At 47.0% G+C, this 25,309-nt stretch overlaps 1 protein-coding gene across 1 annotated transcript; it reads left to right on the top strand.

Annotated features, from left to right (window-relative positions):
• Window positions 1-2,472, top strand: zgc:55461 (beta-tubulin family protein). The gene is made up of 4 exons (XM_018732868.2): window positions 1-151; window positions 454-562; window positions 668-778; window positions 894-2,472. Exons 1-4 carry the CDS (start codon window positions 95-97, stop codon window positions 1,952-1,954), a joined length of 1,338 nt encoding a protein of 445 aa, XP_018588384.1. The 5' UTR covers window positions 1-94; the 3' UTR covers window positions 1,955-2,472.
• The last annotated feature ends 22,837 nt before the right edge of the window (window positions 2,473-25,309 follow it).

Raw genomic sequence — 25,309 nt, forward strand, 5'->3', positions numbered from 1 at the left:
TAGAAGTGGTCGGTCGCTGCAGTGGATTTTGGAAGAGTTTGAGGAATTTGTGTTCAAAAAAAAAAGTTTTTTGTTATTTTTTTCTTCTGCGAAAATGAGGGAGATTGTGCATTTGCAAGCCGGCCAGTGTGGAAACCAGATCGGTGCTAAGGTCGTTGGAAAATTTTAATTTAACAAAAACAGCCAGGGTTTTTTTTTTTTTTTTTTTAGAGTTTAGCTTGCAATAATAACTTGGATTTTTTTTAAACTGAATTGTCTGCCTGGTTGATTCGTAAAAGTATTAATGCCGTATCATATGTTGTAAGTAAGGTATTTGACTGAAACTTTTGTATTTGATTGCAAAGGAGGAGAAGAAATGGGGAAGTTCGCCGTTTGTTGTGTGGGTTGCCATGGCGATCGCTGTAGTCTATTCGCTCCTGCTCACGGCTGTTCGCGGTGTCTGTGCTGTTGCAGTTCTGGGAGGTGATCAGCGATGAGCACGGAATTGATCCCACTGGCACGTACCATGGAGACAGTGACCTGCAGCTGGAGAGGATCAATGTCTATTACAACGAAGCTACAGGTGAGGATTCCGAACTCCTCTGTGACACATGTTCACTGTGATACCCGGGGATTTGTGTGATGAATGATGCACTGCTGGAAAATAAAGGTTTAAATATCTGTGCAGGCGGTAAATATGTCCCAAGAGCTGTTCTTGTGGACCTGGAGCCAGGCACCATGGACTCTGTGCGATCCGGCCCGTTTGGTCAGGTCTTCCGGCCGGACAACTTTGTCTTTGGTGAGATTCACTTAATTTACATATTTATACTTTCAGTCTGTCACGTGTCAACTGAGGCCCTGCATCTTTGGGATCCATCTCAAGTTAAACGTACTGCTTTTACGTTTCACCACAGGTCAGAGTGGAGCTGGCAATAACTGGGCAAAAGGCCACTACACGGAGGGTGCCGAGCTGGTGGACTCCGTGTTGGACGTGGTGAGGAAGGAGGCAGAGAGCTGTGACTGCTTGCAGGGTTTCCAGCTCACGCACTCCTTGGGTGGAGGCACTGGCTCCGGCATGGGCACACTGCTCATCAGCAAGATCCGTGAAGAGTATCCCGACCGCATCATGAACACATTCAGTGTGGTGCCTTCTCCCAAAGTGTCAGACACGGTTGTTGAACCCTACAACGCCACGCTGTCTGTGCATCAGCTGGTGGAGAACACAGATGAGACGTACTGCATTGACAACGAGGCCCTGTATGACATCTGCTTCCGCACACTTAAACTGACCACACCCACCTATGGTGACCTTAACCACCTAGTGTCAGCTACGATGAGCGGGGTCACCACCTGCCTTCGATTTCCTGGCCAACTGAACGCTGATCTGCGCAAGCTGGCAGTCAACATGGTTCCCTTCCCTCGTCTACATTTCTTCATGCCTGGGTTTGCACCCCTCACCAGTAGGGGGAGCCAGCAGTACCGTGCCCTTACAGTACCGGAGCTTACTCAGCAGATGTTTGATGCCAAGAACATGATGGCAGCCTGTGACCCACGACACGGTCGCTACTTGACTGTGGCTGCCGTCTTCCGCGGCCGCATGTCCATGAAGGAGGTGGATGAGCAAATGCTGAATGTGCAGAACAAGAACAGCAGCTACTTCGTGGAGTGGATTCCCAACAACGTCAAGACAGCTGTTTGCGACATTCCTCCTCGTGGCCTTAAGATGGCCGCCACCTTCATCGGCAACAGCACGGCCATCCAAGAGCTGTTCAAGCGCATCTCCGAGCAGTTCACCGCCATGTTCCGCCGCAAGGCCTTCCTCCACTGGTACACGGGCGAAGGCATGGATGAGATGGAGTTCACTGAGGCCGAGAGCAACATGAACGACCTGGTGTCTGAGTACCAGCAGTACCAGGATGCTACGGCCGAGGAAGAGGGAGAGTTTGAGGAAGAGGCTGAAGAGGAGATGGCTTAGAAGGCTGTTCCTCTTGAATGACTTACCTTATAAATGAATTTCCAGCCTATCTACACTTTGTCACTGTCTTTTTTATCAGAATGTCTAATAGGTTAACAGCAACCTGTCATTCTTGACTCTACAAAATCTTGTAAATGTAGGCACTCAGAATCATGTTATAATCAATCATGTATTCCTGCTGCTGTACTGTTATGCTGATATGCACCTATTACTTTAAAGATTCTTAATAAACATTCTACCTGTGAAGAACATTACAACAGTGGGAAAGATGTACAGTAAGTACTGAACACTCTCATTTTGCTCGTAATGGATTGTGAGATCTTTGGCTACCACAGTGTCTTCTGCACCCAGATTTTTACATCTTTTCTTACAACTGTTGTGAATTCTTTCCAACATACACACCTGAAACACAGGATCACTGTGCTGGTCCTTCTGTCTCCAGTCTGTCCTGGATTTTTTGTCAACTTATGTTCTTTGATTGAAATCATAACTGAATAAAATGCACAATTCTCATGAAATTAAAACTTGGCAGAAAGGGTCAGCTTTTTCTAAATTGTTTCAAGTAAAACACATTATAGGTAATATATCAGAGAACCATTGAAGGTGGATTTTTCTTGAGAAACTTTGTTTTTAATAATTTAATGGAGCCACTGGAAAAAGTGTCAGAGTTCTGCGACCAATAAAAAAATGGTTTTGTGAGAATATGGACAGAGAATCACAAACTTAAAGTTGAGTAACTAGTTTTGTTCTGGTCATTGTTCTAGATTTCCTCCTTGACTCTGTCCTCTTCCCAATGTGAACACAATATTTCCTGACTCTGCCCTGGGATGACTTGTGCCTGTTAACTATTTATCTGCTCAACTGTTCCAGTTTGTTAAAAGTACATCTTTTAAAACAATGGTTTTGCACAATATTTTAAAGAAGTATTTTAAGTTATCAGTCCAAGTTCAAGGAAATCACTTTGAATTGCTCCATTAAGAATATCTTGCCATATAATGGGTAAATCATTATAAAAAGTGGTTTATTGTTATATTCAGGGTGACATGGTAAACATTGGACAAGCAGTTCCTTGGACAAATATGTCAGGCAAATGAAAATAATAATGATCTGGAAATCAAGCTGGGTTACACCTTCAAATGGAGACCATTTGCCCTTTTGGAGGTATTTTTTTTTTTTTTTTTTTTAAACACAAATTAATGTAACTTTTTATGGTCAAAGTCATGGTTACTACACAGAAGAGAGGCGATGGGCCCAATCACAGGTGCTCAGGTTTTATTCAACCTGGCAGGCTAAATCTTGTGGTTGAAGAACAGGCAAAGGGTCACCGAGGAGCAAACCTGGTTACAAGGAGAATCCAAAACTCCTCATCCAAAAACAAGCTGTGAGTCAGGGAAACCAGGGAGCCTATAGGAAGGAGGCAGACACACAAGGGAACAGGGACCATGGAGGGAGACGAGGAAACCAGGTTCTAACCCAGTTGTCAAGACAGGCTGAACTGAGGTTCTACAAGCCGTTGCGTCCGGAGCAGGCCTTTATACTGCCGTTCCTTGATCAGCCGCAGGTGTCTCTGGTTGCGTGGGAGCAGGGAGCGTGACTGAGAAAAGACTAATTTAACTAAACAGATAAGCAGCAGCTTAAGGCATTTTGCCACTACATCTTATACAGTGTGACAATGGAAAAACAATAACATGCAGATTAAGTCCAAGTGAACCTCCTCTTCCTTCCTTCCAGGTGCTATCATACTGGATGGAACTTTGTGCTTCAAGAGAAGAGAGAACAGCTACACACAGTAGCTTAATAGCTCATTGGGTCAGATTGAGAAACTCAGACGGAGAAGAAGGGAAAGGGAGACTTTGCCATGGCAGGTAGCATGGCAAGTAATTTAATGGGCCCAAAGTTGACTAAAAAGTTTTAAAATAAAGCGACAGGAATGTTAAATTACACTGGAGGTCTCAGTCCACCACAGCTCATGACCTTGTTCGCAAGAGGTGAAAAACACAATGGATATAATGAATACATGTTCTTGTATTGTTTATTGGTTATACTACCGAAAGACACACACACACCCACATTTTCTGAACCGCTTGTCCCATACGGGGTTGCGGGGAACCGGAGCCTACCCGGTAACGCAGGGCGTAAGGCCGGAAAGGGAGGGGACACACCCAGGACGGGACACCAGTCCGTCACAAGGCACCCCAAGCAGGACTCGAACCCCAGACCCACCGGAGAGCAAGACTGTGGTCCAACCCACTACGCCACCGCACCCCCTTACCACTGAAAGAGTGGTATAAAAAATTGGTCCAAAAGATTTTTTAGAATACATATTAGACTAATGAACATCCAAATCATGTACAAGCATCCCTCAATTTACAAAATTAATCAGTTCCTAAAAATTGTGTGGATATCAACATTTCAGATACAGAAAATCTATTTCCCATTATTTTACATGAGAAAAATAGTGCTTTTCCAGCCTATCCAAAATCCCGAAACCAGTTTTCTAAAATATCACTAAAACAATGTAAAACACCTATAACTATCAACCCATGATTTCATCACAATATAAAACACTAATATTTACATCTGAAGGGGGTGCGGTGGCGCAGTGGGTTGGACCACAGTCCTGCTCTCCAGTGGGTCTGGGGTTCAAGTCCCCCTTGGGGTGCCTTGCGACGGACTGGCGTCCCGTCCTGGGTGTGTCCCCTCCCCCTCCAGCCTTACGCCCTGTGTTGCTGGGTAGGCTCCGTGACCCCGTATGGGACAAGCGGTTCTGAAAATGTGTGTGTGTGTGTGTGTGTGTGTGTGTGTGTGTGTATTTACATTTGTTTATTTAACAGATGCTTTTCTTCGAAGCAATGTACATCTCAGAGAATAATAAAAAGTGCATGTTACCTTTGCTCTCTTTCCAGACTGTGCTTGGAAAAATCAGGAATCAATCAATCTTGGAAAAATCACTTTCTGTCTCCATTATTGCTCCAGGTAATTCCCACTTTTCTTTTTATTTGATCAGTTCTTGGCAGGAAGGGCAATAAACCAAGAAGGGATCCACCGAACAGTTTGTGTTTACTGGTAACAACATTTTAAAACTGCACACTGCTGCTGAAACGCAAATAACATACCCAAAAAAACAGCCCACTAAACTTTTCCTGCAAATTGCTTTGCTGTCTCCCTAATCACTAAATAAAATGGAACACACCCAATATAGCTGACAGACACTCCTGTGGAATTTCGTACACTTCCCATAATGCCATATTCTCTTAAAGCAACATTCTCATATTCCTAAAACACCATCAGACGGGGAGATCTGAATGCAGATATGTACTTTACTACTGACTTCCACTTCATTCACACAATGCCTGACTTTAAATTTTTTTGGACAAACTTTGGACAATTTTCATTATACTGACTCTTTGTTCTGAAAATCAAAAATTGGGTAGCAAAAGCCAAGAGCCAAAATACCAAAAATTCAGATAGAGTTTGTAAATCATTGGATGCCTGTATCTGGAAAAATAAAATCAGCTTAACTTTGTTCACTAACAGTTGGATGATTTTTTACTGATTAACAATGTTATCACCATGATAGCTTTGCCCTTGTCTGATCCTACTATATGACTTGTAGACTCACTGGACAAAATTTATGAAATATACCCAACTAGTATGCAGTGAGATCCTCTGTTGTTTCCAAAACAGCCTGAATTCAGCAGGGGTGCTGGGCACATTCCAAAAGTTTCTTGGTTCGCACTGACTTCACATAGCTCTCAGCAGTTGTTTTGGTAGCAGATTCATTCTGCTAACATTCAATCTCATCCAAACAACATTGTATTGGCTTGAGAAGTAGGGTCTGTGAAGGCCACTGGAGTAATGGCATTTTTAACATTTCCCTCACTACTGTACAAGCTATAGCCCTCTTACGTGACATACTGTCAATTGACCCCTACTGTGGTAGACGAAGAATAGTGGGTATTCCAATTACGTTCTTCCAAATGGGTTTTTAAATCTCCTCTTGTCGTGACCCCATCTGCCAGTACATTGGCGACACCTTCTGCACCCTAATGGGAGGGTGGATACAAGGCAACGCCAATGGGTCCCCCATGTGGAACCTCAGAAATTAATGACTGCTGTTTCCCACTTGGCCTGTGGTTGCTGAAACACTTCCTGGATTTCTGAACTTTTACCTGTTTTGTCCTTGACCTCGATTTCTGTCTTGTCCCCTCAACAAAGATCGCTGATCGTCTGACCCTTGCCTGTCTCCTGACCATTCTCTCACCTGCTCCTTGTTTTCCATTAAAAGTGGAAACTTGCACTGCGCTTCAGTCCATCACCTTCCTGAGCCCTGCTGCCATGACAGAAGGTTCCCTCCAAGAAGCCAGACTCAGCAGAACTCGCCCATATGCGGAGAACCTTGGCTTCACAAGATACCCTTCTCAGCGTGCATGACCAGTCCCTCAAAAGGGTGGAAGAAATGTTTGATGGGCTGATCAACGTGCTCCAAGCCAAAGGGGTTCTCCAACCCACAGAGGAGGGTGAGTCTGTTCCCCCAGAAGAGGGCGCTGCGCCAGCACTCCAGGGCACCTCATACCCAGGTATGCACATCACCACCCCGGAGAGGTATGATAGAACACCGGAGGACTGCCAAGGTTTCTTGATGCAGTGCGAGCTGGTGTTCGCCTGCTCCCCCCGATGTATCAATCTGACAATGCAAAGATCGCGTTCGTTATGGTGCTGCTAGTTGGTCCGGCACGTACCTGGGTGACGGCGGGGTGGCGCACGTGCATGAAGACGACCTACGCCGTCTTCTGGAAAAAGTTTGAGGCGATGTTCGATCATCCTTACACCGGTCGTTCGGCCAGTGACTGCCTCCTGCACCTGCGTCCATGGCCGATTACGCCCTTGAGTTCCACAGCCTGGTGGAGAAGAGCGGTTGTAACTCCACCTCTCTCCTTACCTGCTTTCGAAAAAGGCTCCAACCCCAAATACAAACTGAGCTGGTCTATCACGGGGAGAATTGGAGCTTTGACCGCTTTATGGAAACTGCCATCGCTGTGGACAATCTTGGCCGGGACCGGGCCCCACGACGTTGGCCGACTTTTTCACCTCTGCTGCAGCCCATTGAGGAGGTAGAGATGATGCAGGTGGGCCAGGGCAAGCTGGACCCTGAGGAGAGGAGGTGTCACCTCCAGCGGCACTTGTGCCTATACTGCGGCTCCCTGGGCCACGTCCGGTCAGTCTCTCTGGTGCGGCTGCCATGAGAGACCCACAGGGAAGCAAAGGTGAGTCCCAGGGAGTACAAGGATCAACTGATTTTGCCGGTATATATTGTCTGGGAGGGACACATCTTGCACTCCCATGCTTTCGTGGACTCCAGGGTAGCGGGTTGTTTTATGGATATAGGATTCGTTAAAGTGCACCACATCCCCAGCCAGACCTGTGAGGTTAAGTTACGTGTAAGTGCCCTTGACAGCTAACCCATACAGTCGGCTGTGGTGGACACCTGCACCATACCGCTCTAGGTCGGGATAGGAGCATGTCACTGGAAGGACCTGACCTTTTTTCTGATCTGTGCTCCAGACACCCCGATCATTCTAGGCTTCTCGTTGCTGGTCTGTCATAACCCAACATTCCGTTGGAGTACTAGGGAGCTGGTGGCCTGGGGCGATAGGTGCCAGCACTCCTGCCTGTCACTTACGTGTTGGGCGGCGTCTGTAGAGGGAGTTGCAGGGCTTCCCCCTGTGGAGATGCCCCAGGAGTATGGGGACCTTCTGGAGGTCTTTAGTAAGACCCAAGTAGCCAAACTTTCCCCTCACTGACCCTGGGATTGTGCTATCGACCTGTTGTCGGGAACGACACCTCCCCAGGGCTGGGTGTACCCCCAAACAGAAGGCCATGCAGGAGTATATCACAGAAGCGCTGTCTTTGGGCCTCTTCCGTTCCTCCACCTCACCCGCCTCTGCTGGCTTCTTCTTTGTGGGTAAAAAAGATGAGGGTCTCTGTCCCTGCATTGATTACTGAAGGCTGAACGCCATCACCGTCTGGTACCCACATCCCTTGCCCCTGATCACAGCAGCCCTACAGAGAATTCATGGAGCCACTATCTTCACCAAATTAGATCTCTGAAACACATACAGTCTGCTCCATATCCAAAAGGCGGATGAGTGGAAAATGACATTTTCCACATCCCTGGGCTATTACGAATATCGGGTCATGCCTTTTGGTTTGTCAAATGCTCCCTTGGTCTTTCAGGCTTTCATGAACCATGTTCTGGGGAGACTTCAACCGCTTCATGATAGTCTACCTGGATGACATTTTGATCTTCTCCCAGACCAGAGAGGAACACGTCAACCAGGTACGGACAGTATTACGACAGCTGCTCCAGCACTGGTTGTATGTCAAGGGGGAGAAATGTCTATTTCATCAGACCCAGGTCTCCTTCCTGGTTTATGTCCTGAGCTGGGAAGGGGTTGCCATGAACCCTCGGAAGGTTAGTGCAGTGACAGCCTGCTCTAGGCCCACCACGGTGAAAGCACTCCAATGCTTTCTTGGCTGCACAAATTTCTATTGATGCTTCTTTCGAGGATTCAGCACCCTGGCGGCTGCTCTCTCAGCCCTCACTACCCATAAAGAACACCGACTACCCTAGAGTGATACTGCCAAGAGGGTATTCCAGGGCCTGAAGACACGCTTCACCTTGACCCTGGTGCTCAAGCATCCCAACGCCTCTCTACTGTTCGTGGTCAAGATCGATGCCATGTCTGTCGGAGTCGGGGCTGTCCTCTCCCAGCGGCAAGGGAACCCACTAAAGCTGTTTCCTTGAGCGTACTTTTCTTGTAAGTTATCATCGTCTGAATGCAATTATGACATAGGAAGCCGGGAACTCCTGGTTGTCAAACAGAGCGGTGCATCTGTTCGTCGTACTTACTGACCACTGTAATCTTGAGTACCCCGAGAAGGCCTGCCGACTGAACGCTCATCATGTCCGGTTGGCCCTATTTTTCACTCATTTTCATTTCACTGACCAGATTCAAAGAACGTCAAGGCAGACACCTTGTCTAGGGTCCATGGCCTTGAGCTCACACGGGACTAGCCCGAAGGAATCTTCCCCAAGGGGTGCATCGTGGGTCCTGTCCGGTGGCAGGAAAACCCACAGGAAAAGAGTATGTGCCCAGTTGACTGAGCCCCATTGTTGCAGTGGCCCCATGAAGCTCCTGAAGCCGTGCATCCAGCGCACTCTCTCCCTCCTGCAGGGGTGGTTCTGATGGCAATCCTTAGCAGACAATGTCCAGGACTATGTGCAGGCATGTGCCACCTCCGCCCAGGCTTGGACCCCATCGCTAAAGCCTCCCGGCCTCCTGGAACCGCTCCCAGTGTCGTCCCGACCCTGGATCCACATTGTGGTTGATTTCCTGGTGGACCTCCCCGCCTCAGAGGGTAAGACAGTGGTGCTAACGGTTGTAGATCATTTCTCCAAGGCGTGTCGGCTGATCCCACTTCCCAAGCTACTGTCTGCCTTAGAGGTGGCCGAAGCACTCTTCCACCAGGTTTTTCGGCTGCACGGGCTCCTGGAGGACATCATCTCAAACCGGGGGCCCCAGTTCACCTCTAGGCTATGGAAAGTCTTCTGGGCGTGTCTAGGAGTCAAGGTAAGCCTGACATCTGGGTATCACCCACAAGCCAATGGAGAAGTGGAGCGGCTGCAGCAGGAGGTCTCCAGGTACCTCCGGTCCTATTGCACCTAGAGACCACACCAGTTGGCCCGGTACTTACCTTAGGCGGAGTATGCACACAACACCGCTTCCCACACCACTACAGGACTCTCTCCCTTCCAATGTGTGCTAGGATATCAACCGGCTCTGTTCACTTAGCAGACCATTCCTAGTCACCTCCCTGAGGTGGAGGACTGGCATCGGGAAAACAGAAGCGTGTGGTGGACCGTCCAGGCCCACCTGCGCAAGAGCTCAGGGAGGTACAAAAGGCAGGCAATTGCCACCAGCGAACCCTCTCGTTCCTGCCCAGGCAATGGGTCTGGCTCTCGACGCGGGATCTCCAGTTGAAGGTGCCCTCGAAGAAATTTGGGCCCCATTAGGCCCGTTTAAGGTCTTACGGCGGGTGACCCCTGTAACGTACTGCTTGCAGTTACTTCCAGACCTTAGGGTACACCCCACCTTCTATGTTTCCCTTCTGAAGCCCTGCGGGGTCTTGCTCCACCAGCTGGCCGTCGCAATGTCCCAGCCCCCTCTTGTGCCGGTTGATGGAGATTGAACCTACACCGTCCGGTCTTTGCTCGACACCCGCCGACAACGGGGACGATTACAGTACCTCGTTGACTAGGAAGGCTACAGTCCGGAGGAACGGTCCTGGGTAGGTGCCCCTGACATTTTAGACCTTGGAAGGGGATGGGGGTACTGTCGCGACACCATCTGCCAGTACATCGGCGACACCTGCTGCACCCTGATGGGAGGTGGGATAAAAGGCAACGCCAATGGGTCCCTCACACGAAACCTCAGAAATGAGCAGCTGCTGTTTCCCACTCAACCCACGTTTGCTGAAACACTTCCTGGATTTCTGACCTTTTGCCTGTTTTTTTTTTTTTTTCCTTGACCTTGATTTCTGTGTGATCCCGTCAATGAAGATCACCTGACCCTTGCCTGTCTACTGACCATTCTCTCGCCTGCTCCTTGTTTTCCAATAAAAGTGGAAAATCGCACTGTGCTTGAGTCCGTCGCCTTCCTGAGCCCCGCTGCCATGACACCTCTTATCATTAGCAGCCAGTTGGCTATACAGGTGTTCCTGAGCTCATCGATAATGTGCAAATTATGCATTGTTTATTAGTATTTGTTTGAATTTAATTTTATTTTTGCTTCTGGTATCAGTTTGCTTGTTGGGTTCCTACTTCACTTATTGCTGCATCTGTAAATTGTGGATGAAAGCAACACTCTTATTGGTGAAGTATCTGATCTATGATGCCATCCATGCCAAAAAATACAAATGAAAAAATTGCAATACGTTTTTTTTGACGTCTTCTGAAGCTTTCTGATGTCTTTCTGACATCTTCATTACCAAAAACAAAACGTAAAGTACAAAGGACAGATTTTGCTTATAATTAGTCAAAAGTGAAACCTTTTACACCAGCAAACAGCAGACAGACAAGATATCACATGTTGGCAGAGAAAGAAATATGGCACATAGGTATGCAACTTGCTTGCATAATTTCACATACTTTTAAAAAATTACTGCCAATACAAACACTATAAATTTTGTCATGCTTTTCAAAATCATACCAGCAAATTATCTTCCTTAGTTGCAGTGTGAAAATATCATGTGACATTTCATGCCAAGTTATTTACACTTTTTTTTTTTTTTTCTCTGTTGTGCTGAGACTGAATCCAAAATTAACTACAAATTATTGGATTCATAAAAATTCATGATACTATAAGTTGCTTTGTAGACAACTTCAGCTAAATTAATAATGGAATATCTTGAGAAAATGTACTAATACTGCATTTGAATTCTCAGCTGTTGGTAGTGATAAGTTACATTTACACCATTACTTTAGCAAATTTTTATAGAAAATATTGTGTCCCCTCCCCCTCCGGCCTTGCGCCCTGTGTTGCCGGGTAGGCTCCGGTTCCCCGCGACCCCATATGGGACAAGCGGTTCAGAAAATGTGTGTGTGTGTATTTTTATCTTACATTGTTTGGCACTTTTCTCCAAAACAACTTTCAATGAACACTATATGTAGTGTTATCAGCCCACACCTTATTCACCTAAGGTGAATTCATACACCATTGAAACACATTCTGGAACTTACACACTACTGGTGACTTAGAGTCACCAAACTACCTGAACAGCATGTCGCTGGACTGTGGGAGGAAACCAGAGGAAACCCATGCAGACACAGGGAGAACATGCAAACTTCACACAGAGTGAGCGGGGATCAGACCCACATCCTCTTGCATGCCCCAGGCGCTGTGAGACAGCAGTGTGACTTACTGTGCCACCCATATTTATGTTACCCTTATCCAAGCCTTAAGTTTTAAAAGGCACATTCACACTAAGCGGTACAAGAGCTGAAGTGAGGCAATCAGAGAACTTGATGAGTGAATATGGCAACTGAAATCTGTGTCATGAGGGGGTTTGGTTCTCGAAGTGCACAACTTTGTGCTAGAGAGTAACTGAGGTGGAGTATACTGCCCCCTGCAGGAACCTGTAGTTTTTGAATGAAATTGTTCCGGTTCCCCGCGACCCCGTATGGGACGAGCGGTTCCGAAAATGTGTGTGTGTGTGTGTGTGTGTGTGTGTGTGTGTGTGTGTGTGTGTGTGTGTGTGTGTGTGTCTGTTGCCTCCCTGATCATCCCCCTCACTTGTTGACTCTTGTGCTCCTCCTGCAGCCTCATCTCAGCTATCCTGGCTGCCTCCTTATCCCTCAGGAACTGGTGAAGTTTCCCAAACTGGCCCTTAATCTGCCCCTCTGTGTGCTGATACTGTTCCTGCAATGAACACACACTTTGCTGTCATCACAACACGTCCATCACGGTCAATAGTACTTCTGCAGGGAAGTGTTGTAAAACGGCACGTTAATACATTCTGCTGTCTGTTCCCAGGCACGTTTTGGGCTGTTAAAACTGTCCAACTTCTTCTTCAGCCCATACTTTCTGCCCTTGATGCTCCACTGGAAGAGATTTTGAAAATCAGAGCTGAAGACACTATCTCCGAATGACAAGAAGTAAGGTGGACACCAATGCACTGTAAATTCTCTAAATACTCTCATAATGCAACAATGAAAAATTGTGAAATTATGTTTAACCTAAAGGCTGCCAACTGAGCAAGTCAGTGACGAGACCAACACTACTCTTCAATAGCTTTAACAGTGGGAAGTTCCCTGAGTCAAACGTTCATTTTAAATGACACAGAAAATAAAAATTTCTGTACGGCATGTCTGTCATGCCTCCACTCAGCGGACGATCAGCGACACCTGCTTCCAACTCAGGGAACACCACATAAAAGGGGCACCCCAAAAGCACCTCGATGCGGAGCCTTGCAGATGTGTCACCGCAGTGCTTTTCCCTTGCTTTTTCCTGTCTGGCTTTTCTAGTATTGTTCTTTGGTCTGATTTTGTATTTTGTCTTTTGTCTATTCCCATCACAGGGGGCGTGGTGGCACAAGGGGTTGGACCGGGTCCTGCTCTCCAGTAGGTCTGGGGTTCAAGTCCCGCTTGGGGTGCCTTGAGATGGACTGGAGTCCTGTCCTGGGTGTGTCCCCTCCCCCTCCAGCCTTATGCCCTGTGTTGCCGGGTAGGCTCCGGTTCCCTGTGACCCTGTATGGGACAAGCGGTTTGGAAAATGTGTGTGTCTGTTCCCATCAATGATGTTTGCTAATTGTCTGACCTTGGACCACCCCTGACCACTCTTGTGCCTGATTCCCCCAAAATAAAAAACAAGAGACCTCACTTGTGTCTGTCATCTGTTCCAGACCCCATCATAACAGAAGGTTCCATGGATGCAGCAGAGCTCAGGCACCTGTGACATGCGGTCTTGATGCAAGGCACATGGATCAGGGCTCAGGAGCAGTCCCTGAAAAGGATTGAGGACATGCTCCATGGACTACTTGCAGCTCTCCAGGACAGCAAGATCATCCATGTAGCCGAAGACCCTGCTGAACCGGAAGCCCTTCCTTGCGAGGTCCCCAGCGTGACTCCTCCAGAGGTCCCAGGACCAGAAACCCCCCTGACTACTCCAGAAAGGTTTTATGGTTCGCCTGATAACTGCTAGGGATTTTCAGTGCAATGTGAGCTGGTGTTCGCAAGCTCTCTGGAGACGTATCAGGCGGCCGAACCCAAGATTGCCTTTGTATTGGCCCTCTTCACTGGTCTGATGCGGCGATGAGCCATCACTGCCTGGTCCACACACACCTGGATGATGTATGTGGCATTCCAAAAAAAGTGTGACGCAGTCTTTCACCACCCGCTCTCTGCCAAAGCTGCCGAAGACCGACTACTACAGCTCTGGCAGGATAACCGCTTAGTGGTGGACTACGCCCTGGAGTTCCAGACGTTCGCCGAACAAAATGACTGGGACGACGCCACCCTACTAGCTATCTTCTGGAACGGTCTCTAGCCTCACCTCCAGACTGAGCTGGTCTACTGGGAAGACGAATGGACGCTGGACTGTTATATCAAAACTGCTATAGCTGTAGTCAACCTGGTCTGCAAGTGGGCTCCCAAGTGGTGGCTGGCGGTTTCCCCATCTCTTTCCCTGGAGGAAGACCTGGAGCCTATGCAAATCGGGTAAGGACACCTGACCCTGGACGAATGAATACGCCATCTCTGGGACCGCCGGTGCCTGTACTGCGAGGAGCCAGGGCATTTCTGGCCCTCATGACCTTTGCACCCTTCCTGAGGAACCCAACAGGACACACAGATTAGTCCTTCAAAGTGTTCAGGGCAAGTCACGGTGCCTGTTAGCCTGACCTGGTCTGCGCAAGTGTTGCGGACCAGGGCTGCGGGTGCCATGGTTTCCACCAGGAAAGGAAGCATCGGACCCAATCACGATGCAATGGGGGGTTTTATTCGCACACACACACACACACACACACACACACACACACACACACACATATATATACATACATTGTCTGAACCGCTTGTCCCATTTAGGGTTGGGGGGAGCCAGAGCCTAACCCGGCAACACAGGGCATAAGGCTGGGGGGGAGGGGACACACCCAGGACAGGATGCCAGTCTGTTGCAAGGCACCCCAAGTGGGACTCAAACTCCAGACCCATCGGAGAGCAGGACCCGGTCCAACCCACTCCCCCACCGTGGCCCCAGGTTTTATTCAGGGAAATCAAAACTTGTAATCCAAACAAACAGGCAAAGGTCACCGAGGCACAGATGTTGCAATAAGGAGAATCCAGAGATGAAATCGGAGAGACAAGCCGTAGTTCGAAGAAGCGGGGAAGACGAGGAGGTGAAGGACGAGGGAATAGGGAATAAGGAACACGGAGAGGGTCAAGGACTACAGGCACTAACGCGATGAGCAGGTAAGCTGAACTAAGGTTCCGCATCCAGAGACGCCCTTTATACTCCCGTCTCCTGATCAGCCACAGGTGTCCCTTGTTGTGTGGACGCGGGGGGCGTGACAGTACCCCCTCTCCCACATGCGGCACCTGCCACTCAGTGACGGTTAGGAGAACGCCCCTGGGGCCTGGGTGTGGTCCAATCCGGATGGTCCCTGTGAAACGTGGAGATCAGGACAGGGTCTAAGATATCAGGAGCAGGCACCTAACACCGTTCCTCCAGCCCATACCCCTCCCAGTCCACCAAATACTGTAGCTTGCCTCCCTGGCACCGAGAGTCCAGCAAGGTCCGGACTGCATATGCAGGCACATCCCCTACCTGAAAGGGGAGAGGCGGCGTGGTGTCCAGCGGTGTCTGGTGTAGGGATGTGGCACAGGACTTAAGGTAGGACACATGGAAGTTAGGGTGTACTTGTAGGTGTGGGGACAGTTGGAGCTGATAGGACACTGGGGTGACACGGCGGAGCACCTTGAAAGGACCAATGTATCTAAGATTGAGTTTTTTGGCTCGGTGGTTCCAGCGGAGGCCTTTGGTGAACCACCAGACTCATTGTTCTAGCATGAAGGAGATAAAGCGCCAGCGGCGGTCTGCCTGTTGTTTGACTCTGTCGCTACTCCACAGCAGATGGTTCCGGACTGCTTGCCACACGTCCGCACTTGCCTGGCGCCAGGCGTCTACAGCAGGTACGTCAATGGAGCCAGGGTGCCATGGAAACAGAGGGGGCTGGTACCCTAACACACACCGGAAAGGGGAATGTCCTGTGGACATATGGGTGAGAGAGTTATGCGCATATTCGGCCCACAGTAAGTACCTTGGCCACTGCTGAGGTTTGCTGGCACAGTAGCTGCATAGAAGCAGCTGAGTCGCTCGACTTGCCCATTTGCCTGAGGATGGTAACCTGACGTTAGACTTACGGTCACTCCCAACTTCTGCCAGAAGGCCTTCCAGACTCGGGAGGTGAACTGTAGTCTGCGGTCAGACACACTTCCGGAGAGGCAGAAGACATGGAGAAAGAGGAACTCTGCCGTTTTGAGGGCTGTAGGGAGTTTGGAGAGAGGAACGCAATGACAGGCCTTGGAGAAACGATCGATGATGGTGAGCATGGTGTCTTACTGTTGGAACTCAGAAGGTCCACAAGGAAGTCAAGGGTGATGTGGGACCAGGGATGGTTGGGCACCAGCAGGGGTTCGAGGAGTCCTGCAGGTTTCAGTGTCCAGTGTTTGACTTGGGCACAGGTCATGCAGGCTTGGACAAAGTCATCGAGGAGTCAAAGTCATCCTCTCTGAGAGAAGGCCACCAGAAACATTTTTGGAGGATTGCCTGAGTCTTGCCAAAACCCGGGTGTCCGGAGGCTGGGTGTTCATGCGCCCACTGCAGGATCGTGGGTCGCATGCAGGTCAGGACGTATAGGCGCCTGGCGGGTTTTTCGGGAGGTGCAGACTCAGCTTCTTGGGCTCTGTGGAGATCCTGACGAAAGTGCCACTAGACAGAGGCCACTACACAGTTCTTGGGGAGGATGTACTCTGGGATCTGCAAGATGGGGTCTCGTTCCTGCATCTGGGACAGGGCGTCGGCCTTTGTGTTTTTACTGCCGGGCCTGTACGTCACTGTGAAGTGAAAGCGTGTAAAGAAAAGAGCTCACCTGGCTTGTTGGGGATTAAGGCTTCGGGCGGTTTGCAGGTATTCTAGCTTCTTGTGGTCCGTGAGCACAACAAAAGGATGTACGGACCCCTCAAACTAGTGCCTCCATTCTTCGAGAGCCAACTTGATAGCCAAGAGCTCTCAGTTATCGATATCATAGTTCTGCTCAGCTGGGAACATCTTCTTGGAGGAAAAAGCACAAGGATACAGTTAAGCAGGGTTTCTTTGTCGTTGTGACAACACTGCACCTACCCCTGTCTCTGATGCATCAACCTCAATGACAAATGGCAAAGAAGGGTCTGGGTGCTGAAGAATGGGTGCGGAGGTGAACCGCTCCTTCAAGTAGTCAAAGGCCTGTGGAGCATTTCTGTCCAACAGAGTTGATGTCGCTTACCTGCAATCAGAGCAGTCAACGGGGCGGCGATGGTACTGAACTCACGTATGAAGCGACAATAGAAGTTTGCACACCCCAAGAACCTTTGGAGGGTTTTCACTGTCGTGGGGCGGGTCCACTGGAGAACCGCTTGTACCTTGTTTGGATCCATAGTCATGCCTTTGTTGCTCAGCATAATCCCCAAGAATGAGATCTGGGTCTGGTGGAACTGACACTTTTCTGCTTTCGTGAAGAGGCGGTGTTGCAGCAGGCGGCGTGGCACCTGTCGGACCTGCAGGACATGCTGTTCTCTGGATTGGGAGTAGATCAGGATGTCGTCCAAGTGCACTAAGACACCATTATTCACCAGATCCCCCAAGACATGATTAACAAAAGCCTGAAAAACACTAGGTGTGTCAGAAAGACCAAAAGGCATCACCAAATGTTCATAGTGATCCAAGGTATTGCTGAAGGCCGTCTTCCATTCGTCCCCCTCCCTGATCCTAATCAAGTTCTATGCACTCTGAAGATCTAATTTGCTCACTTGCTCTAGAGCCGCCATGATCAGAGACAAGGGATTCAGGTACTGGACAGTGATACAATTCAATCCTCTATAATCTATGCATGGACAGATACTGCCATCCTTTTTCTCTATGAAAAAGAATCCGGCAGATGCAGGGGAGGTAGACGGGCGGATTATACCTGCAGACAGTGCTTCTGTCGCATACTGCTGCATGGCTCTTTGCTTAGGCAGAGAAAGCGGGTACACACATCCTCATGGAGGCACCGTCCCTGGAAGGAGGTCTATGGTGCAGTCCCAGGGCCAATGAGGGGGCAACGCCGCGGCCTGTTCTTTGCTAAAGACCTCTGCTAGGTCACGATATTCCAAAGGAACCCTCACCGGTTGGAAGGTGTCCGAGCACTCAGTCAAGGTAACTCTGCATGGTAACCACAAGCATTTCCTGTCACATTGAGGCCCCCAGGCCACCAACTCTCTCTTACTCCAACAAAAAGGCTGGGTCATGCAGGGACAGCCAGGGAAAACCAAGAATAACAGGAACGTCTGACAAAGCAATCAGGTAGAACTGGATCTGTTCTCTATGGCAAGCCCCCACTCCCAGGAGCAAAGGCTCAGTGCAGATGTCCACGATCCCCTTCCCCAGCAGCTGACCATCAAGTGCACTGATTCGCATCTTCCACCCACATGGGAGCTGAGGAATATGGTGCTTCTTAGCAAACCCACTGTCCACAAAACAGCCCGCGGCTCCCGAATCTACTAAGGCCAGGGTGTAAACCGTATGCTCCCCCGATGATAAAACGACCAGAATCGTAAGGCGATTACCCCGGAGGGCCCCAGTCACCTTGGCTTTCGGACAAGCCTGGCAGTCAGCACGGAGGTGTCCCGGGCAGCCACAATACAAACACAGGTGGCTACGAATCCGGCGTTGTCGCTCTCTGGGAGTCAGCCAGTTGTGCCCTACTTGCGTTGGTTCGGATTCTTCCCACAGAGTAGGGGAGACAATCGTGGGAAACTTGGGGCGAGGACTCCTGTCTCAAGCGAGATTGTCAAGAGCCACTGCCATCTCAATTGAAGGGGTCAAGCGTCCATCTGTCCCCCCAATACGCCAGCTCCGCTTTCATCTTGGTGCTTAATCCATGCCGGAAAGTGACCAGGAGGGAGGTTTCATTCCACCCACTCTGCTCTGCTAAGGTTCGAAACTCCAGAGAGTAGTCGGCCACAGAGCGGTTGCCTTGTTGGAATTCCAGCAGGCGCTCACTAGTGACACATGCTGACAAGTGGTGTCCAAACAAATGTAAAGAATGTCCTGACAAATTTAAAATGAATCCAGGAGCTTTATAGTGATAACACTGACATTGTTTTCTTCAATGTAAATACTTAAATTCCGAGCAGACGAAGCTCGTTAGCCCTGTCAGGCTATCCATCTAGGAGAAGGACACTCTGACATAACACCTACGACCCAGGGACCTTGTTGTCACCGTCCCAGCTTGCTAGGCCATGGCAGATGAACCCCAGATATAAAGGGTGGGGCCAGTACTGTGCACACTGCACTCCACCTAAAAACTGCACAAGCTCAAAGGGCATGCCCACATTTATGACCAACATCATCATTAAGCCATGCATGGGAAAGGGGCAAAACAGCAGGTGGAAGATGACACTGGAAGCCACAGTTCCGATCCTGCATACAGGCGGTTCAGGTTTAAGGGTCGTCTGATGTTGACCCCAGAGACAACGACATCATTCGGCAGCATCCTGAACCACCAAGCAGCCTTCTCTAGGGACAGCACTGCTTGCTCCACACAGAGAGGGGCCTAGAAAAGGTAGCCTAACCAAAGCTCATTTCCATTTCCCCCAGTTGGCTAGCCACGGTCAACGGGCATCTTCAAACGTGATCAAACAATAAAGAAGAAAAGGCAGGCACCTGCCTCACAAGGGGTGCCAGGACTAAAGCTCACATGCTGGAACATCAGAACCTTGCCTGATGCAGCAGACAGTGGTTGTCCAGAAGACGCTCCAATCTAGTTGCCCGTGAACTTGCAAGGCTAAATTTTGACATCACAGCTCTTAGCAAAGTCGGCTTCCCAGAGAAAGACAGCCTTCAAGAACATGGTACAGTCTACACCCTCTACTGGTCAGGCAAGCCAGAGACTGGCTTTATGGTCAGGAACTCCATTGTCTCAAAACATGAAAACCTGTCAACGGGTCACTCAGACCACATCATCTCAATGCACCTCCTACTTCGAAACAAGCAGCATACCACACTCTTCAGTGTGTATGCCCCAACTCTTCCAGAAAATCCTGCAGTAAAGGACAAGTTTTACACTAATCTGCACAACCTCGTACAGAATGCCTCAGCAGACGACAAGGTCATTATCCTCGGCGACTTCAGTGCCAGAGCAGGCAAAGACTCAGAAGCCTGGAAAGAAGTACTTGGCAGACATGGTCTTGGAAACAATGCAATGCAATGACAACGGGCATCTTCTGTTAGAGTTCTGCGCGGAGCAGCAACTCGTTATTACCAACACCATTTTCCAGCAGAAAGACAGTCTGAAGACAACCTGGATGCATCCTCGGTCCAAGCATTGGCACCTCATAGATTATATCTTGGTGCGCCAGAGAGACCTTAGAGATGTCTTACTCACCCAAGTAATGCCCAGTACAGCGTGTCAGACGGAACATCGTGTTGTGCGTTGCAAACCTCTGTCTCCACTTTAAACCCAAGCCAAAGAGGGGAGGGGCTCCAAGGAAGAAGTTTCAGGTTGGCAACCTCCAGTCAGCTGACGTAAAAGCTGAATGCCAGGTGAATCTTCAGTTGAGACTCAAGGGTCCTGGTTGCTCCACAGACTCCTCTTCAGAAGTGCTTTGGGAACACCTAAAATCCACCATTCTGCAAACCTCTAAAGAAATCCTAAGATTTTCCACAAAGAAGAACAAAGACTGGTTTGATCAAAACGATCAGGAGATCCAAGAATTTCTGGCGAAGAAGAGACGTGCCCACCAAGCTGTCCTGTCGTGATAAGAAAGCAGCCTTCCACCTTGTATGCTGCAACCTCCAGTGCAAGTTTCAAGAGATTCAGAACAAGTGGTGGACCAGTCTCACAGAGAGAACTCAGCTTTGCGTAGACATCAGTGACTACAGAGGGATGAAGTCCTGAAGGCTGTGTACGGCCCTTCACACCAGGTTCAGAGTCCCTTGCGCAGTGCAGATGGCCGACTGTTTTTCACAGACAAAGCATCCATCCTGACCTGGTGGTCGGAACATTTCAAGACTCTCTTCACTGCTAACTACATGGTCCAAAACTCAGTAATACATCACAGCCCACAACATGCAGAGAAAACAGAACTGGACAAGATCCATACTCTAAAAGAGACTGTCAAGGCCATTAAGCAGCTGAAAAGTGGCAAGGCAGCAGGAGTCAATGGAATCCCACCTGAGATTTGGAAGCATGGGGGCCCAGCACTACATACCAAACTAAAATGCACCTTTATCCTGAGATTAAGAACTTTTCATTTATTAAGCAGATGGCAAAGCAGTTTCAGTTGTGTTTTGGTGCAGACACAGAGGCGCAGTGGGGTACATGCACCAGGCCTGTGTGTTTGGACATGACATTGACTCTCACTCTGGATTTTCCATGTCACCATGTTCATCTGGGTATCTCCCACAATCTAGACATATTAAGGTGACATGGTGATTCTTAATCTGTGTTGCTGTGTTAGTAAATCAGTGTGCCAGTGTTTTATTTCCCTGCCATAGATGGGTGTACTCTACACACCCTGTGCTTCCAGGATAGGCTCTGGACCACCATGACCTGGACAAGCAGTTGCTGATAAAATGTTTATGTCAACTGTTTCTGAGGAAAAAGTTTTATATTTAACATATACTGAATTATTACATGTGTATTTAGATTAATTGAAATAAATCTTAAATTAATATTAAGAATATTAAATGATTAATTTATCTGATCCGGACCTCAGAATGAGGGAACTCTGTGATTAATGGAATATTACACTTTTACTGTCCTGTACATTAAATGTTTGATTAAGACTACTCAACAAATAAAAACCAGCAACCATGGGGATGTCACAACTTGGACAGAGAATCAGACTTGAAGGATTGGTCCTAGTAATTTTTCTAGATTTATTTCCTCCAACTCTGTCCTCTTCCCAAGATGAGCGCGATATTTGATGACTCTACTATGGGGTGCTTTGTGCCCACTAACTATTGGTTGTTCATTTAGCGAACACGTTTTCCTCAAAAGCTAATTACTAATAATAATAGTATTATTAATAATAGTACCATATTAGGTTTATATATTTAAACAGCTTATTATTATTCACTCATTTATAAGAGTAACTGCCACTACATTAAAGTCAGCTTTTGGTGACCCTTCGGTTTTCATGGTACAGAAGGGATTACCTTTCCATTCTGTGAACACCTGGGAACTGTGGGAGGAAATGTATGCAAACACAACTAGAACATGTAAAATACATACTCGACCTGGATTCGAACCCAGATCCAGAAGCGAGAGCTATGAGGCAGTGGTATAATTAGCCAAGTCACAATTTATGGAACCACATAACTATTACTGCTGAAGCAAATTTATGAATTCAGACCTATGTTTCAATCAAAAAAGTAGTGGTTGTTTAACTTTAAACAGGACTGCATTTAATAGATATTTTATGATAGACTGATAAAACCTGCCTTCATATGCAGATGAATAAATCAGTTTGGTTGAGTTGAGCTAATCATCCTCGTAGTACATCCACCATCGCTGCTTTACAGCACAATGATATGTGTTAAAAATCTGAATTTTCTGCATGGCTGATAATGATTTTTTAAACTAAATAGACAAATAGCAAAATAATGTAATTTATCAGTTCATGTACAGTCTATCCAGTATTGAAACAATAGCAAAACAATGTTTAATGTTATTGAATTTTTTTTGCTTCAGTAGGTGGCGCCACAGAACTATGACTAAACTATGTCAAAAGGAAACTGACAGGCCAGGCTCTGTGGTGGGTAACTAAAACGAAAAAAAGCTGGGGAGAATTGGAACTTCTTATTAGTTTTTTGGATATGTGCGTGTACCCCAGTCCAGTAAACTTGTATCTTATTGCATTCCCAGAATAGATGTATCAAACTATCAAACTATTAACTATCCCCTTGTTAAATCTCAACCCAAACTCCTTTCCTGATCTTATGATACACAGAATGTCCGGTATTATATATCTGGCATGGAAATGGATTTTAATGTTGTGGTCTACACCAGAAGTTCCCTCTGTAAATAAGTAGATGACTGAAGTATTTAAATCTCTCCCACTTATAAAACCGATATTTGACTTGCATGAGAATCCTAATGAATTTTGGACTGTCTGAACATCCTACTGAAAGTTATTACATGCTGCTACATGATCATACCTGTGATATATTGTAACTTTTTGACAGTCAGCCCTCACTCTATGTATGTGAACATAATTTTTATTTTCTCAGTCTTCTCTCTCTATCTGTATACTGTTGTGACCCTATGCCATTGTAATGTAAAATCAGAGATTGTTGACTTTGCTTTGCAAAATAAAAGAAGATTGACTAGGATCCTGCATATGTTTTTACAGACAAGCACATAGTGTGGAATAAAGCTCAAAATGCATTAATCAACAATTCATCTCTGAGTAAAACGACAGCTGGATGGATTCTGATGATGAAGAACCAATTATCACCATGACAACTTGACCTGTCTCTGGTCCTACGTTATGTCATCTATGTCCAGTGTTTCATAAATGTGTGAGGACTAAGGTCTATTTTAGCAACATAATTAAGAGCTCAAAGATTTAACAAGTAGTTATTCATTTGAAAAGCTACACTTCCGCCATCTTGATAGAGATTACTTCTGTTGAGTTTTAATACCATGTTCTTCTTCTTACGATGATGATGATGATTGTGATGATAATAATAATAAACTATTACTATACTAGCAACATACAATGTCAGGTTTGTACTCTAGATTTGTAAGCAACTTACTACTATTTACTTAACTGTCCAACTCGGTCATGTGGCAAAATGTATGTTAATGGGAAAATATAACTGTCATTTCATCTGAGCACAAAGAAAATTAACTTCTTTCTTAGACTGAATACTGAATACTAAATTTAGGGAAAAAGCTTTGGCAGCCTTTCCCACTAAAATGAATGGGGATGCTTTGCCACCTGCCCTCCATTTTGTGTATGTATACAATCACACACCACAATCTTTCACTGGTGCCTATTGAAGAATCTGAGAAAGCCTAATTATAACTAAGAACTTAATCCCAGTATCATCAACCAAAAACACATATAATTGCACCAAGGGCAGGCCTTTAAGGTGGTATGAATTTCATTAATTAAAGAGACAAGAGTATCTGACCCAATTTCATGGACCATTGACGGAGCTGTATTGAATTGCTTCAGAACTGCCTGAGAGTAAGGGAAAGAGACTGCCTGAGCTGAGATCCTGTGCTCTATATCGGGGAGAGGAAGAAAGATCATTATTACCAGAGTAAGACTTATTTTTAATGTACAGTGTTCAGCTGGACCATGTCATAAATGTGCTGCCTTGGCCTCTGTCTCTGAGTAGTAAAGGACATCTACTTTGCATGGTCTTGCAAACCTCTTCTATAGGCTTACAATATCTTCCTATCTAGATCAGTGTTTTGCGGTTCAGAGAAACCTTTAAGCTCTAGGGCACAGCAGCGGTGCCTGATTCTTCATCCAGAAAGAAAGCCATCATGAGAGGTAGGGTTCAAGTTAGTCGTGGGACTTCAAGAGACTTGGATCACAGCTTCTCATCCTGCAATCACTGAAAGTTTGAACCACAACACAACAAATTTTTTAAATATGGCCAATTATATACAGAAAAAAACCGGCCTTCCCCCATACCTCTGTTCCTCTCTTATCCTGTCTACTTCTCTCATCCTTCTTTAAACAGGACCTAGGCCATCATGCCACTGAACAGTGGCTAACATAATCCAAGGAGTTAAGTGGACCCAGGAGTGAGTGCAAGTATTATGTTTGGAGCAAGCAATCAGACTTTGACAAATGTGTTTGGTAATAGGTTCATTAGTCAACCTGAAGGATCCATAGTGGAGAATTGGGGAAGAAGTAGAAGTCAGTCCATAAAAACACACACACACACACACACACACACACACACACACAGACAAAACACAAGTAAACAAAAAGCGCTTAAAACTCCAAAATTTCAAGAAGGAAATACCTGCTTTAACTTGTGCTATGTATCTGTGAACATTTTGTAATTATTGGCATATATTTATTAAAGGTGTCTAAAATGTGGCTTGATCTTCATCCAGATAAACAGTCAAATTAAACAAATAGCAAAATTATATATGTTGTAGCTGGCTTGCTTGCCCAGTTTTTCTCAGGAAGTATTGCTGTTTCTATTACTGTCTTGATTGCGATTGGATAAGATTATTCCGTGCACACTTGGTCAGCACTCTGTGTCACTCTAAAAACAGAGTGTAGCGTATAGAGAGCTCCATAAGAAGAAATTTGACTGAACTGAAATTGAGTCTTTGTTGAAAGAGTTAGTTCCCTGCTTTTTACATCAGAGATCTATTGAAGTGCAACGTGGCCTGATCTGAAGGGGTTTCAGAAGAGTTCAGAAAAAGGGTTACTGAAGCTCGTAAAGCTGCAACATGCGACCTAAAGGCATTTCTAAAGACCTGGGCTGTCTTTAGAATTTTAGTGCTGCTGATACTCTT

The sequence above is a fragment of the Scleropages formosus genome, chromosome 6 (assembly GCF_900964775.1).
Source record: "Scleropages formosus chromosome 6, fSclFor1.1, whole genome shotgun sequence".
Lineage (NCBI taxonomy): Eukaryota > Metazoa > Chordata > Actinopteri > Osteoglossiformes > Osteoglossidae > Scleropages > Scleropages formosus.